Source organism: Chiloscyllium plagiosum, chromosome 28 (genome assembly GCF_004010195.1).
Source record: "Chiloscyllium plagiosum isolate BGI_BamShark_2017 chromosome 28, ASM401019v2, whole genome shotgun sequence".
Classification (NCBI taxonomy): domain Eukaryota; kingdom Metazoa; phylum Chordata; class Chondrichthyes; order Orectolobiformes; family Hemiscylliidae; genus Chiloscyllium; species Chiloscyllium plagiosum.
In genome coordinates this window covers 26,144,479-26,162,736 of record NC_057737.1, presented here as the reverse complement: position 1 = coordinate 26,162,736, position 18,258 = coordinate 26,144,479, and the positions used below count along the sequence as shown (strand labels likewise).

The window sequence follows — 18,258 nt, the reverse complement described above, 5'->3', positions numbered from 1 at the left end:
AAGGGTGGGTGAGCTACCCAACATCAACCTTTTCAACCAGCTCCTGCCTGTGTAACATTTCAAACAGCTCAAGGGCAAGTGCAAAGGCAGCAGGAGCCATTTGATGGATTTTAATGCTCCCCATCTCATTGGATAAGCTCTCGTTGTGAATATTGGTTGATTCCCCCCATTAGAAATGGGTTCAAACACTCCTTCCAAGTGAAGCAGCGATATACTTATAATTCTTTCTAACCAGTCTCTTTCCTTTCCCCCACTATTTACAGAATCCCTACAGTGAGGAAGCAGGTCATTCAGCCCATCAAACTCACACTAACTGTCTGAACAGCAAGCTACCCAGACCCACCCTATATCCATAACCCTACATTTCCCATGGCTAATCCACTTAACCCTCACATCCTTTGACACTATGGGCAATTTAGCATGGCCAATCCACCTAACCTGCACATCGTTGGGCTGTGAGAGGAAACCAGAGCACCCAGAAGAAACCCATGCAGACACAAGGAGAATGTCTGTGTGGAGTTTCCATATTTACCCAAGGGTGGAATCGAACCTGGATCCCTAGTGCTGTGAGGCGGCAATGCTAACCACTGAGTCATCGTACTGCCCATACAGGAGGTTTACACAGGAAATAGCAAACTCAGGCTGGTACCCGCTGTGCTGGGCACTTCTCTTCAGTCCACACCTGTGACTCCAAGCTTCTGATTACCCGTCTGTATAAGTCTCCACTTCACTCTGATCTTTGTCTTCTACACAGTTTCGATGGAATTCAATATAATCTGCAGGAACAGCACCTCCTCTTTCAATTATAGGTAGACAGCTTGTGATGATTCTGTGTTTACAAAAATACAAACAAGAAATAAGAGGAGGCCACTCGGCCCTTTGAGCCTGTTCCACCATTTAATAAGACCATGGCTGATCAGATTTTAACATGAACTCTACATTCCTGCACATCTCCCAAAATCTTGCATTTCCTTGATAATTAAAATCCTATCCACCTCTCCTCTAATATTTCAAAATCCTTAATCCACAGCCTTTTGTGGAAGGGAATTCTAAAGACTTACAATCTTCTGAAAGAGAGAATAAAATTCTTAATCTCTGTTTTAAATGGGTGCCCCCTTATTTTCCTACTTCCCAGATCATCCCATGGAAGAAACACCCCTTCAACATTCACAAAGTGAAGTCCCCTCAGGATCCTGTATGTTTCAATTAAATGACTTCTGACTCATCTAAAATCTAGAGGATACATGCCTAGCCTGTCTGGTATTTCCTTATTATGCAATCGACTTATTCTAGGTACTGGTCTAGTAAATTTTCTCTGAACTGTTTCCAATACATTAACAGTCTCCCAGAGTTATGGTGACCAGTATTGTATACAGGACTCCAGATGCAGTCTCACCAATTACCTGTAAAACTGAAGCATAATCTCCCTACACTAGCATTCAACTCCCCTCATGATAAACCATAACATACTGTTAGTTTTCCTGACTACTTGCTATACCTGTATTCTAACCTTCTGTTATTCATGTACTAGGACACCCAGATCTCTCTGCAACTTTCTTTAGACCCATTTTCTGCTTTGTTACTTGTTCCAGTAACATTTCCATTCGTCTTGCACCATCATTACTTTTATCATTTAACCACTTCCACCTTCCACTCTATCACAGCATTTCCCTTTTGTTCTTCTCCCTTACCCTCTTTCTCTGCCTCTGTTCAGGACTAAAACCCATAATGACTCTATCCTTTCTGGTTCTGATGACAGGTCATCAGTCTCAAATTTTGATTCTCTGTGCAGATGCTGCCCAAGCAGCATTTTCAACAACCTTAGCACCTTTTTTTTGAAAAAGGAGAATGCCAGCCTCATAGTGTTTGACTTTTGCAGGAGGCGGTGTTAATGAATGTAGATGAAGAACAAGGTGAGAGGAGACTCATCTGGAGGCATGAACACACCAACATCATCCCATGGTCAGAATGCACTGTTTCGGTTCTGTAATATTCTGTAAGGCTATTCCCCATGGTTGCAGTTTATTTACATATTTTCTGAAATAACCTCTCAGAGGCTGGTACCTCAACACCAATTCACCCTTTATTTACATGTGAAAAGTCCATGACACTGATCTAGCTCCCCCAGAATGAACAGAATGGCTGACACTCCTTATCTGTCAGAAAGGGCTCCTGGAGTAGACCAGATTAACAGCCCAATCAGGGAATTCACATTCTGTGAGGGCTACCTGGCTGACCTCATTAGAGTTTCAACATTAGTAAAGCCTGAGGAGATTGCTTCAGGCAACGTATGCATGTACATACAATTTAGCATGGGTTACTGGACTCTGATCAGTATTAGGAACTCTGGCTAATTCTGTCTCTCTGTAATTCAGAACAATTGTATTTGCTGAACTACAGCAGTTCATAACACTCAAGAATTGAAATTGGACTTTTTTTAAATCCCCAGTGCATGTAATGATATTTGCTCATAAAATAAAATAACATTCAAGTTTACCAGAAACAGTACATTTCTGATTCACTAATTGTCAGAAACTAAAGACAATATTGCAGATTTTTAGTGTTGCAGTTGTAACAACAAACATTTTTTTTATTGAGCTACCTAATGCAAGTGGGAGTCAGTAATAATAAACAAGAACTGATATAGGAACACTGTTTACCTATTTTGTTATTAGCACATCATTGGGATATCATAGAGACAGCAATCATTGCCTGATACTGTCATTTCTTCACTTGAAACAGAACAGCAGTAAATAGAATACATCCTGATCAAAACTCAGAGGAATATTTAATGAAACTAATATTCTAATTAAACTGCAAAAATGAATTGGAATACATATTAAGCTTGAGAATGCCTTACACAATAAAGCAAACCATTCATGCTGATAAACTGCAGGATTCTGGAATGCTTTTTTCCTGCCCCACTGTTCTAGGAAGGATATTTATGACAAAGTTAAAAAGACTCCACCGCAAACTGGACTAGGTTTTCAGGGTGCTTTGGGGGGTGGGCGTGGGAGGTGGAGGTGGAGGATGGAAAAGTGATGGGGGAAACATGAGGAGAGGTGAAGAGAGCAGCTTTTTCCTGCTAACATGGCACACTGACACCAGTGGGAAACCTGACAAGTCCTGGCCCCCACTGGGAAGCCAAGTGACTGATTTCAGGCCATTTCACACCTCCATGGTATTTTTGGCCCCTTTCAGTAAGGTTGGGTGCCATGTTAATACACAATCATAGGTGTAAATGGACTCTCAGTGGATTTTATTTTGGGGGGGGGGGCGGTGTGGTGTCAAGTTGGGGATGGTAAGTGCTCCTTTTTTAGCACTTCATAACCGAGGGAGCTGCCATCCAAGGACTCACTAGTGGTCAACGCAGACCCACCAGCAGCATTTCAATATTACATAATACCCAGCCCACTATTTCTGAATTATTGCCACAGGAAGTTTCACATCAATCAAAATATAATGATTTTAGAAAAAACTTCAGTTATTTTTCTCTTCTCTTTTGGAGAGTGGTTTTGTGGAGGAAAATTGTAATGGAAAAATATTGCCTTAGAGTATCTGTGTTTTTATTGCAAGTGCCCAAAAAGCAGATTTCCTGGAGGCAAGTCTTAAGTATTTGAAATTTAGCTGTCTCATGTCTTTGAATTCTGAAATGTGAAAAAAACTTGCATGTGTTTGTTAGATACTTTGTTGTGCTTAGAACCAAATGATTTACCCGCAACCATGCAATCAACAGAAGCTCAGCACAAGGACTGTTGCCGCATACAAAATGTAAGCAATTCTAACATAACCTCAGTAACCTCCAACAGATTGTCTATGCCACAGACAAGTACAGGAGTTGTAGCACCTGCCTCTTTACCTGCTCTCTTGCCATTAAACTCTAGGACTCCAAGCATAAATTTCACATGAAACAGGAGTGGCTTGCATTTCTTTCAACAAAGCCTACTGCATTTCCTGCTTACAGCGCAGTGCTTTTCTACATCGGGAATATCAATCACAGATTGGGTGACTGGCTTGTGGAATGCCTTCAATCTGGTCGCCAATCATTTTTATTCTCTACCTACTCAATTTTGACCTCTTTTCCTTGGCCTTCTACATTGTTCCAATATAAGCTTGAGGAGCAATATCTGATCTTTTAACTAGGTATTTCACAATCTTCCAAACAAAACACTGAGTTTAGCAACTTCTGATGGTCACCTCAATGCTCACTTTCGAGAGGTCAAGTGATGATTCTACACACGTTTTCTAAGATCTGCCTTTATTTTTTATCATTTGGTCCAGTACAGTGTCTTTTTGGCTTGCACCATCACATGTTTTTAAAAATTATTTTAACTCTTTTGCCTTTCCTTTTGTTGCATACTCTTCCTCTACTTCTCTGCTCAATGTTCTCGTTTAAATCTTGTTATATTTCTAGTTCTAACAGTCATCTGAAGTGTTAATTCTGCTTTTTGTCTACTGAGACTGCCAGATTTGCTGAGTATTTACCGTATTTTATTATTCTCCTTTATTCCTTGATCCTTCATGTTTTTATTGAGCTTCCCATCAAAGGTATTATTATTGTCCCTCACAACTGTTCCCTGCAGTAGTGAGCTCCACTTTCTTTGCAGGCCTTCACATGAATCAATACCTTCTTGATTCACGGCACTCTTGGGACCATGTTTCCAAATTTCACACAATAAACTTGGTCACTCAGGCAAATAACTGGCAGACAAAAACTGCAGAATCAACTCTTGGTGTAAATGGATGGAGGTAACATTGTTTGTTTGGTGGTAGGTGGGGAGAATTATGAATTGTGGTTTGCAGGGACATCAATATTGAGCAGTGTGCCAACTAATTTGCAACTACTGGGCTTTCTAATCAATCATTTCCAACCTGACAATTATCCTGCGCTGCTGGAATGGGAGGGCAGAGAAATTGGGAGACTAAATAAATATTTATACTGAAGGTTTTCTAATTATTTACCTGCTAAGTCAGACAACAAATCAGCCATTATTTCCATCAAGCCTCTGTCTACCATCCAGGCTGAAAGGGCAATTTCTATTCCATACAGACAATCCTCCTTGGAGCAATGACGACTGAATATTTGGGCTGAATTGAAATTTAATTTTATTTTCTTGATTTCTTGCTTTCTGAACAAAGAGGTGCAATTTATGAACATACATTTAAATAACCACGTGTTCAAACAGTGCTTTGTTTTCAACACATTAGCACATTACAGAATATTCAAGCATTACCGATCCTTTGGTCAGTTCAGGGGTTTAAAAGCAAAGAAAGAGTGAGTTTTGCTGACTACTTTAAGCTCAGTAACAATTTTTAGCAGTGAATAGTTCATGGAGAATTTACACAGATTAAGGAATCTATTTTAAATTTCAAATGTGATTCCTGTTATTTCTTTGCTATCCTCTTCCTATAAAGTCATAGAGCTGTACAGCACGGAAACAGACCCTTTTGTCAACTCGTCCATGCCGACCAGATATCCTAAGTTATTCTAGTCCCATTTGCCAGTACTTGGTCCATATCCCTCTAAACCCTTCCTATTCATATACCTATCCGGATGCCTATTAAATTTTGCAATTGTACCAGCCTCCACCACTTCCTGTGGCAGCTCATTCCATGCACGCACCACCCTCTGCGTGAAAATGTTGCCCCTTATGTCCCTATTAAATTTTTCTCACCCTAATCCTATGCCCTCTAGTTCCAGACTCCCCCACCCCAGGAAAAAGACCTTGTCTATTTACCCTATCTCTGCCCCTCATGATTTTACAAACCTACATAAGGTCACCCCTCAGCCTCCGACACTCAAGGTAAACAGTCCCAGCCTATTCAGCCTCTCCCTATAGCTCAAACCATCCAACCCTGGCAACATCCTTGTAAATGTTTTCTCAACCCTTTCAAGTTTCACAACATCCTTCCAATAGCAGGGAAACCAGACTGGCACACAATATTCCAAAAGTGGCCAAACCAATGTCCTCTACAGCTGAAACATGACCTCCCAACTCCTGTACTCAATATTCTGACCAATAAAGGAAAGCATACCAAATGCCTTCCTCACTATCCTATCTTCCTGCAACTCTACTTTCAAGGAACTATGAACATGTACTCCAAGGTAATTTTGTTCAGCAACACACCCCAGGACCTTACTATTAAATTCTACTCTGTATAAGTCCTGCTCTGATTTGCCTTTCCAAAATGCAGCACCTCGCATTTATCTAAATTAAACTCCATCTTCCACTCCTTAGCCCATTGGCCCATCTGATCAAGGTCCCATTATACTCTGAGGTAACCTTTTTTGCTGTCCACTATACCTACAATTTTGGTGTCATCTGCAAACTTACTACCTATACCTCCTATGTTCACATCCATATCATTTATATAAATAACACAAAGCAATGGACTCAGCAATAATCCTTGTGGCACTCCACTGGTCATAGACCTCCAGTCTGAAAGGCAACCCTCCACCACCACCGTCTGTCATCTACCTTTGATCCAGTTCTGTATCCAAATGGCTAGTTCTCTCTGTATTCCATGAGATCTAACCTTGCTAACCAGTCTCCCGGAGGGTCAATGTCGAACACCTTGTTGAAGACCACATAGATCACGTCCACAGCTCTGCCCTCGTCATCCTCTTCGTTACTTCTTCATATTTGTAAACGTAATGAAACCCTGCTTTGGCAAATTGCATGGATTGCTTTTGGTACTAGGACCTTACAATAAAGGCATTCCTTAGGATTACAATGTAACACCTAAGTCCCATCTTCCAAAAACCTTGAAATTCAACGTCAACCCAAGGGTTTACAATTTTAAAGCTTAAGCCTATCCACTCATCACAAAAATTAATTTGCCAAATTATTAATTTTCTAGTTCCAGGTTGTGTGTGTATCTGGCCTATTGAGATACCTGGACTCGACGATTATCAGAAGATGAAGAGTAGCAACAATCATTTCCTGAAGGACCCTGCTCTGAATCCATACATTTTAAAAAATGGACAATTGGATAGGTTGTCTTATTTTGAATTATACAGGATGGGTAGGAATTTGCTACACTCAGGAGTTAGGAGTGAAAACATTGCCCTTCAGTACTCTTTCTTTTTAATTCAGTTCTCCTCACAAACAACTCTAAAATCCCATGACAGGCAATTGCCAATCTTCTTGCTCCACCGTACAATGTGTTAACCCATGGTGTATTGGAAGATAAGTGAAATAAAGCGGAACACAATCAATAAATAGAGGCAGGCAAACTCATTGAATTGCATCCGTAATTCTACAGTTGGTAATTATAGTACCACAATTTCTTGCTTTAAAATGCAGCATTAAAAGCGCCTAAGAAAAAAAAACAAAGCCAAAAAAAACATGATAAATATTATCGAGTGAGCATACTTTATGCTGGCAGTGGAAGTGCTTAGATGTACAACACATGCTGGACCCAATTACTTTCCTAGCGTGTGTTTAGAACACATTTGTAGATTTTTGCAATATGATTGCAGGAAATCATTGACAATGTAAAGATGTATAATTTATGCAGCAGCATATTTTGTTTCCTGGATGTTAGGTCTCCCTATTTGCTCATTGGTAATTTAATGGCATACTTCAACAGATCAGCTGCTTCTAGCTACTTGCCCCAATTTAACAAAAAGCTGGGGTGGGGTTTGCTTCATGGTTAAACTTGCTCATTGAGAAACTGGAAATTGAGTCAAACTAAGATACTCTTTTTTACAATTGCCATTTATTTATTGCATTTTGTCCTACCCCTTGCTGTATGGAGCAACATTTGAGCAGTTCAAACATACAATTTATGAAGTTGGATGTCCTTTTTACTGTTGGTCTCTTTGGAGGTCCTCATACTAATAGACAAGTCAGATGTGTACACACAATTCTGCCAAAAATATTTGTAGCTAGCCAACAATTTGTGTGGAGCATCTGCAGTGATACAGATCCTTATGGCCTTGTATTAGCATAAAATTACATTTTGAAGTTATTTCAATTCATAAAACAAATTGTGTATTCATATAGTAGCCTTAACATAACAAAATATATCAGGTAATTCACAGGAGTATTATGCAGCCAAATTTGGCAATGAGCCTCAGAAGGATGATATTAGACCAGATGGAGAAAAGCTTGATTAAAGAGGTAGTTACTGAGTATCTTGAAGGAGAAGGGAATAGAGACATAGAGCGTTTAAGAAAGGGGATTCTAGAGGTTGAAAATTTGACTGGCAATGATGGGCTGATTAAAATTAATGAAGTTCAAAAGGTAGAATTAGTAACATTCACATCTCAAAAGGATTGTAGGTCTGGAGAAGATTAGAGAGGGGAATGAGACATTGGAGCAATATTAAAATAAAAAGATGAGATTTTTACAATTAAGCCAACGCAGGTCAGCGAGTAGAGGGATGATTACGAAGAGTCGAAGTAGGCAATTCAGGCTCTCTAACCTGCTCCGCCATTTAATACAATCATGGCTGATGGCATCTTGGCCTCAACTCCACTTTCCATAACCCTTCAACCCGTTACTAATTAAAAATCTGTCGATCTCCTCCTTAAACTTACTCAATGTCCCAGTATCCACCACACTTTGGGGTAGTGAGTTCCACAGATTCTCAAACTTTGAGAGAAGTGATTTCTCCTCATCTCTGTTCCACATTTGCTTTCTCTCATCCTAAAACAATGACCTCCATTCTAGATTGTCACATGTGAGGGGACATACTTTCTATGTCTACTTTGTCAATCCCTTTTAACATCTGACATACCTTAGTTACATCTCTTCTCATTCTTCTGAACACTAGAGATTTTAGATTGAAACCGCTCGAATCGCTGTTCATAAGACAAACCCTTAGTCTCTGGAATCAATCTAGTGAACCTTGTTTGAACTGTCTCCAATACAATTACATCTCTCCTTAAGTAAGGAGACCAAAATTGTACACAATACTGCAGGTTCAGTCTCATTATTGCCTTGTACAGTTGCAGCAACACATCTGTGCTTTTATACTTTAATCCTCTTGGGTGAATGGGACTCTGTGAGAGTTAGGATTTAATCAGCAGAGTTTTGGATTAAAGACGGTCAATGGCCAGCCAGGAATGCTTTGGAACCCTGATGTCTAGAGGTAAAGGCACTTATGAAAGTTCCAGCAGGATATGCTCAGAGTCCATCTGATGAGAAAATATTTTATAGTAACGCAGATTGGGTGGAAGAACTTCTATTTTCCATTTTTGAAACTCCAATATTACTGGATGCCAGATGAGCAGCCTAAGAATTAGACATTGGGAGGAGGTCATGGTAATGTAGAGCTGTGTGTCACCAAGGTACAAGCGGAAGATGATATCATCAAGGGGCAGCATGTAGCTAAGCACCATCTCAACAGGAAATCAGGTATTGGTCTCTGGGAACATCCAGATGAGAAGTTCACAGAATGCTTTTTATAGAGTTCCTTGAAGCAGCACATTTTCAAACCAACCAGCGAGCAGATTATATTGTGTACTTTGACAGTGTTAATGAAACAACCTCAGAATAAAGATTGAAACCGCTAGGTAGCAGCAACCATAAGATGATCAAATTTGACATCCAGTTTGAAGCACAGAAGAGTCGACCAAAGACTAACATTTTAAACTTAAATAAGGGTAATGATGTGAGCGTGAAGCTGAGTTAGCTGAAGTCAACTGGGGATACGAGGCAAAGGGATAGATCAAGGGAAGCAATGTCAGAAAGGTAAGGAAATATTTAAGAATATTCAGAATAAGCATACTCTTAAAATAATTTTTTTAAGGGGAGGACCAACTATCTATGGTTAACTGAAAAAGTTAAGGAAAGCATCGAACTTAAAGAGAAAACATATAATTCGAGTAGGGAGAAATGGCAGGTCTGATAACTGGACAGAATGTGAAATGGATGCTTTTTTTCCCCCCAAAACTAACAAAATTTGGAAAGGTTCATCAGATTGGAAAGTAGAAAATATATCTGTTCTATTCAACAAGAAGGCAAAATAAGGAAACTAAACGCTTGTCATCTCTCAGGGAATGTGTTACAATTGATCATTAAGGAGGGTATACCTGGGCATATGTGAAAATGCAAGGTAACCAGGAAGAATCAATGTGGTTCTGTCAAAAGGAAATTACGGTTAATTACTTTGCTGGAGTTCTTGGAAGGAGTAACAGGTTCTATGGATAAAAAAGTTTTTCTTGGATGTCTAGAAGGCATTTAACAAGGTGCCACATTAAAAGGTCATGCAGAAAGTAAGGGTTCATGGTCAGGGGGAACATCTTATTGAAGATATAAGATTGCCTGGCTGCCAAATGGAGTTCCCCAGGGGATTGTCCTGGGTCCTCAGCTTTTTAAAAGTTATACGAATGACTTCGAGGGGGAAGCTAAGTGAAGGTTGCTACATTTGCAAATGACACAAAGACGGGTTGTTGTGAAAGAGGTTGCAGATGGATACAGATACAAGTAAGGAGATAGAAATATGGCAAATGGAGCATAATGTTGCAACGTGAATTATTCACATGTTATGATTGGTACAAAGAACAAAAAGAATTAGACTATTATTTAAATGAAGAACAACTGCAGAACTCAGAAACAGATACATAGGTGTTTGAGTGCGGCAGTTATAAAACAATTAGAATGTAGGAATAGGCGGTTAATGGGATGCTGTTCTTTATCACAAGTGGGATTGAGCATAAAAGTAAGGATATTATACTGCAATTATAAAGGGCATTAGTGGGACCACATCGCAAATACTGCATGCAATTTTGGACTCAATATTTAAGGAAGAATGGGAGAAGAGTGAAAGGTGGCTTGAATGAAGTCTACAATATCCTTAATGTTCTTAACAAATAGAATATAGAACAGTACAGCACAGCACATGCCCTTCGGCCCTCGATGTTGTGCTGACCTTTTATCCTAAGATCAATTAACCTACACACCCTTCATTTTACTATCTTCCATGTGCCTATCCAGGAGTCACTTAAATGTCCCCAATGTATCTGACTCTACCACCAGCGCTGGCAGTGTATTCCACACCCCCACTACACCCTGTGTAAAGAACCGACCTCTGACTCCCAAACCTCCCTCCAACTATCTTAAAATTATGCCCCCTTTCCACCATGGGAAAAAGTCTTTGACAATTCACTCTACCTATGCCTCTCAACATCTTGTACACCTCTATCAAATTGCCTCTCATCTTCCTTCACTCCAATGAGAAAAGCCTTAGCTCCCTCAATCTTTCTTCATAAGACAACCTCTCCAGTCCAGGCAGCATCCTGGTAAATCTTCTCTGCACCCTCTCTAAAGCTTCCACATTTTTCCTATAATGAGTTGACTAGAACTGGACACAATATTCCAAGTGTGGTCTAACCAGGGCTCTATAGAGCTGCAGCATAACCTCACAGCTCTTAAACTCAAACCTATTGCTAACGAAAGCCAACACATCATATGCCTTCTTAATGACCTTCTCAACTTGGGTGACAGCTTTGAGGGATCTATGAACATTGACCCCAAGATTCCTCTGTTCCTCCACACTGCCAAGAATCCTGCCTTTAAACCTATAATCTGCATTCAAATACAATCTTCCAAAGTGAATCACTTCACACTTTTCCACTTTGAATTCCACCTGCCACTTATCAGCCCAGCTCTGCAACCTGTCAATGTCCTGCTGCAGCCTACAACAGCCTCCACACTATCCACCACTCCACCAACCTTCATGTCATCAGCAAACTTACTAACTCACCCTTCCATTTCCTTGTCCAAGTCATTTATTAAAATCACAAAGAGCAGAGGTCCCAGAACAGATCCCTGTGGAATACCACTGGCCACCGAATTCCAGGCTGAATACTTTCCACCTGCTACCACTCTGTGTCTTCTATGGGCCTGCCAATTCTGTATCAGACGCCAAATTTTCCTGTATCCCATGCCTCCTTACTTCCTCATTGAGCCTACCACGGGGAATTTTATCAAATGCCTTGTTAAATTCCATGTACACCACATGCACTGCTCTACCTTCATCAATGTGTTTTGTCACATCCTCAAAGAATTCAATAAGGCTTGTGAGGCATGACCTGCCCCTCACAAGGTCATGCTGACTATCTCTGATCAAACAATGGTTTTCCAAGTAATCATAAATCCTCAGACTCTTCCTCAGAATCCTCTCCAATAATTTGCCCACCACAGATGCAAGGCTGACTAGTCTGTAATTCCCAGGATCATCCCTATTCCATTTCTTGAACAAGAGAATAACATTTGCCACTCTCTTATCATCTGGTACTACTCCAGTGGACACTGAGGATGCAAAGATTGTCATCAAAGGCACAGTAATGTCTTCCCAGGCTTTCTGTAGTAAATTTAGTTATATCCCGTCTGGCCCAGGGACACTTCTTTCCTTATGTTTTTCAAAATTTTCAGCACATCCTCCTTCCTAATATCAACCTGTTCTAGCATTTCAGCCTGTTTAACACAGTCCTCACAAACAACAAGGTCCCTCTCAGTAGTGAATAGTGAAGCAAAGTATTCATTAAGGACCTGCCCTACCTCCTCAGACTCCAGGCACAAGTTTCCTCCACTATCCCTGATCGGCCCCACCCTCAATTTGGCCACCTCACATAAGTGTAGAATGCCTTGGAGATTTCCTTAATCCTACCCGCTAAAACTTTTTCATGCCTCCTTCTCATTCTCCTAAGTCCATTCTTCAGTTCCTTCCTGGCTACCTTGTAACCCTCCCGAATCCTGTCTGATCCTTACCTCTGCAACATCCTTCCTCTTGACTAGATGTTCCACATCCCTTGTCATCCAAGGTTCTTTCCATCCCCTCCTTGCCCCAGTGGGACAAACCTATCCAGCACCATCAGCAAGTGCTTCCTAAACAACCTCCACATTTCTGTCGTGCATTTCCCTGAGAACATCTGTTCCCACTTCCTCCCTAATAGCATTGTAATTCCCCCTCCCACATAAATACTTTTGGATACCCTCTGCTCCTATCCCTCTCCATAACCACAGTAAACCTGAGGGAGTTGCGATGACTATCACCAAAATGCTCTCCCACTGAGAGATCTGACATCTAGCCTAGTTTGTTGCCAACTACCAAATCCAATATGGCCTCCTCTCTAGTTGGCCTATCTACATATTGAGTCAGGAATCCTTCCTGGACACATCTGACAAAAACTGCTCCATCCAAACTATTTGAACTAAAGAGATTCTAATCAATGTTAGGGAAGTTAAAGTCACCCATGACAACAATCATGTTACTTCTGCACCTGTAGAAAACTCCCAGTAAAGATACTGTTCCTTCCTGTTGTTGACTTCCACCCATACTGACTCTGAAGACAAACCCTCCTCGACAATCTCCCTTTCTAAAGCTGTGATACTATCTCTGATTAGCAATGCCACACCCCCACCACAAGGTGGGTATGGAAAACATGTTTCCATTGTGGTTGTTTAGAATTAGGGGGCATTGATTTAAAATCAGGCGTCATTTTTCAGAAAGAAATGAGAATTTTTTTTGAGAGCGTGGAACGACTTTGAAACTCTGCCTCAGAAGGCAGTGGAGGTGGAGTCAATAAAACAGACGTTGGGTAGATTCTAGTTAGACAAGGGCGAACAAATATTGTTGAGATTGGAGCACGGACAGCTTAAAGCATAGTCATCACTGGTAAAGTATCAGATCATGGAATTGTGCAAGATGTTAGAATGGGAGGAATGCAAAGATCTTGGACGTTTATAACTCTGGAGAAGATTGAAAAGATAGAGGGGTGAGGTTGTGGACCAAATTGAACATCAGGATGAGAGTTTTAAGTTTGAGGCATTGCTGAACTGGGGAGCCAATACAGGTGGAAGACAACCAGGATCTGACACAATTACATTCTTCCAGACTTTGATTTATTTCTAGATTTTACATAGGCATAATTGCATTGTAAAGACAGATTGCTAATCTTAAAACTATATTGTCGATTCAAACAAAAACATATTTTATGTATCTTGACACATAACTCAGCTATTAAATTTTAGAATCTGAATCAACTTCATTCCTTGAACAAGTACCAAATGTGATAGTAAACTGAAATGCTGTAGACATTTTTTAAAACCGATTTATTGAGACAAATTCCTTTAATATAAACTAAACATACTACAGCACAGATAAAAATAGACAAGAAAACAATTGTATTTTGTAATTAGTAATTTAAAAGTATTTTCTTTTGTGTGATGTGAACATTTTTGATCTGAACTTCAAAAAATGATATTAAAGAGTGACAGCAATATATTTCAAAAACTGCCACAACAGTTTTAAGTATATGTGGGCTTAGTCAAATAACACAGGAAGTAAGAATAGTCAATATGGCATGAGCTTATATTGTGTCATATCTGCTAATATTATAGAAGGTTAAATCATAGAATCATTCAATTTTAAAGGAGGCCATTCGACCCATCTTGTCTATACCAACTCCTAAAAGAGCTATCCAGCTGGTCCCATTCTCAGTTGCCTTGCAACATCTAATACATACCCAGTTCTCTTTTGAAATCTCTGATGGAATCACTCTCGCAGGCAGTGCATTCTAAATCCTAACCAAGCTGTCAGCAAAGAAGTTTCTTCTCATCTCACTCCTACCTCCTTTGCTTACAAATTTGAAATCATCACCCCTAGTTACTGACATGCCAAGTAGTGAAAATAGAATATCCTTATCTTTACCTTGTAAAAATTGATTATAATTTTGAATGCCTCCGTAAGATCATCTCAATCTTCTCTGCTCCAAAGGAGAATAAACCCAATTTCTGCATCTTCCTTCAATATAAATCCCTCATTCCTGGTGTCATTCTAGTAAATTTCCTTTGCATCTCTCTAGCACTTTAACATCTTTCCTTAGTAAGGTGCCCAGAACTGAATACAATACTCCAAATGCGGTCTGACTAATGATTTGTAGAGGTGTAGTATCACTTTCTTGCTTTTACACTCTCTGACTCTATTTATAAATTCAAGAATCCTATAAACTTTCTTTACAACTGTTACAACTTGCTTGGCTACCTTCAGAGAATTATGCACATGAACCCAGGGGTACCTTTGCTCCTGTAATTCTCTCAAAGTTGTACCATTGAGTCGAGATTGTATGTCCATGTTTCTTCTTCTAAAATGCAGACCTCACATTTCCCGGCATTGAAATTTACCTGTCAGGTGTCTGCCCATTTGGTCAACTTGTCAATGTCTCTCTGAAGTTGCTCAGTATCATCCTGACAATTCACTATTCTCATAGTTTAGTATCATCCGCAAATTTAGAGATTTTTTTTCCTCAACACACATCTCCAAATCATTTATATAAATCAGAAAAAGCAAGGGTCCCTACACCAATCTCTGGGAAACACCATTTTCAAGTCATCTCCAGTCTGAGATTCCGATCTATTTAGGCAGCTTCTAATCCACATTACCAAGGACCGATCAATCCCAAACATTTGTAATTTGCTAACGAACCTACATGTGCCATCATATCAAATACCTTCCGAAAGACCAAATATACACCATCCACAGCACTATACTCATCCACTTCCTGTGTCACCTCGTCAAAGAGCTCAAGTAAATTTAACAGACATGACCTGCCCTTGACGAAGTCATGTTGACTGTCTAGTAGCAACTTATTCTTCTCTAAGTGCACATTTATCTTATTCCGTATTATAGCCTCCATCGATTTTCCCACTGCTGATGTCAAGCTGAAAGGTCTATACCTTCCTGCATTATTCTTTGCCCCTTTCTTAAACAACAGCATGATATTCGTAATCCTCCAGTCCCCAGCACTAGTCCAGTGTTCAGGGAGGCCTGGAAAATTTCTGTAAATTTTGAAATACTGTACTAAAAAAGTGGACTTTATAATGTTTATTGGGTTGATTAATCACAACTGTCAATGGAACGGGAAATAAAAAAAATCTAATTTAAAATAACATTTCACATTGAGTTTAACTCTAGATCAGAAATGCCTACAACATAAAAATACAATTCACTGAGTAACAGAATATTGCCAGGGTGCACTGAAATAAAAGGAAAAACTTTAATTACTCTATTATGCCGAAGGCATCTGCAGATAGTAAGGCTTTCACTTTCAGCAAAGAGTAGCAATAATAAATGTGACACACTCTATACGTTTCCTTGCACACAGCTTTTCTTTATATTTTCTTTTGATGTGGCCACTCACATCTGCCAATCTGCTGGGCTCGCTGTAGCAGCCATTAATAATATACTCCCTCCATACTGAGAATAGACACAAGTGTGTGTTAGCAATTTCAATTCCTCTCTCTAATGGAACACTGGATTACCCATAAATGGCTCTACTTTACAGGCTAACCATTAAATGATATTTCTTCTTAAATAGGTTCTGAAACAGGCAACAAAAACAGTTTATTGTAAGAGGCCATGCATTTTGTAGAGGCTATTCCTATCTGATCGTTAACTATGTGTGCCTCCGGGTATACTTCAACTCCAGTAAATGTAACTAACACTAACCAGTGAAAGTCCATACCTTTTCACATACAAGAACAGTAGCCTAGAAATTAGATTGACAATGTATGTTTTTTGAGCAGGAAATAGAGGTGAAGACTGCACATACTAATTAGGACTTGGAGGTGGTTAAAAGGTATTATGTTTACAACCTGTAGCACTGCAAGCTACAATGGCTGAGCAGTCATTGGCTCTTTGCCTATTCCAATCCCTTTATGAAGTTGGATCATGACACTCAGCCGTTAAACCAGTGATCCCGAAAGAGATGCCTGGAGGCTGGCATAAGGAAGGTGAGCAGACAATTTAATATGTGGCTGAATGTGCAGAAATACTTCTGGCTCTTTGGTCTTACTCCCCTCCTGTTCACCTTACCACCCACAGATTTAACTGCTGCTCTCAGCTGGCCAACTCACCTCTCCAGCCAGCAGCCTGCAAGTTGGCCCTCATACTTACAGTGTGCCAGGGATTCATAACTGAGGAGGGCCAACTCATTTCCCATACCTTAGCCACTTCCAGTCCAAATTTTTATGCAATCCAATTTCTAGGCCTTTGCTGTAACTCATCCAAATGACAAAATATTGCTTCTATTAGCAGCTATAAGATGTATTCACTGTTAGCAGGAAGGGACAATAACCCTTACCTTCTTGTGCCAAAGCTTTGGTACCTTTCCTCAAAACAGCATGCAATGAAAGGAACATGAGCAAATGAGAAATAAAAATAAGCACAAGACAGAAAAGATGCATCATTAATGGAACAATGTATTATACCATTTCATATAAATGGCTGTTATCTTTAATCTATATATTGTCAAAGATAAACTGACTGGTCTTTAATAAAAATAAAGAAACAAAATAATTTATTCATTTTCTCTACAATTGATAATATTTGATATCCAACTGATTCACAATGGTAAATGTTTGCAATTCAGGTTTTCACAGAAACCATTCATATGGTATAAATTTACAATTTCAAGATGGAACTGGACCAATCTTTGGTGGGGACTGGATTTGAAATCTCATTCGTGGTGTAGGCCAAGAATAGAAAGCACTTTGCTGCCTGGGCCAGCAGCTTAGATAAACTTGGGTTTATATTGGCTCAGTTCACAGCTCAAAACACTTTACAGCCAAAGCTATAATGTTGAACTGTAGTCAGTTTTGTAACTTGAGCATGCAGCAGCCATTTGCTGTTTCTGGGGGTCTGAGTACAACACAATGCAGGAGCTGACAATCAGTTTTGGTGTTTTTCTTTAAGTATTTGCCTGGACACAGGGAGAACTCTCCTATCCAGTGTCGTGGGATGGTTTATACTGATTTAAAGGAGCTCTAAATATCTCATCTGAAGGCACTGCCAACAATGGGGGAATCACTGAAGCAGCTTATGCCATGTGCAGAAAGACTTACAGAATATTCGGGCTTACACAGAGAATTGGCACTAATATTCATGCCACACAGGTGCCAGGCAATGATTGTCTTTAAAGAGAGATGGTTGTCTTGATTGCTGCCCATTGTGCACTGTTGCCAAAGCCCTCCCTCAGGTTCTCTTCTCTCCACTCAGTCTAACCCCTCAGGTTATATTGACCGGGTGCGTTATGCACAGAATTGGCTGGGTTTTTGATCCAGAGCATCTCCTCTGCAAACCTACCACCAATCAGCATATTGCTCCATCCACAGCTAATAGAATAGCAATGAGACTCTCAGGAAAATTGGCCAGGTTTCAGATCATTTCCATTGGGGCAGGTTCCATCTGTCCCACCCACTCCCATAGTCAAGCAAAAATACTTGCCAAAAAAAAAACAGGCTGGAA

At 40.0% G+C, this 18,258-nt stretch overlaps 1 protein-coding gene across 2 annotated transcripts in view; it reads right to left on the bottom strand.

Annotated features, from left to right (window-relative positions):
- The window catches only part of LOC122564061 (double C2-like domain-containing protein beta), a 282,383-nt gene that overhangs the window by 189,979 nt on the left and 74,146 nt on the right, over window positions 1–18,258 (bottom strand). Inside the window, exon 3 of one of the 2 annotated variants that reach the window (XM_043718544.1) lies at window positions 17,096–17,119. The exons of the other annotated variant lie outside the window; for it this stretch is intronic. Within the exon in view, the coding sequence (XP_043574479.1) occupies window positions 17,096–17,119 (24 nt within the window). The remainder of the gene's footprint in view (window positions 1–17,095; window positions 17,120–18,258) is intronic. 2 annotated transcript variants of the gene reach the window in all.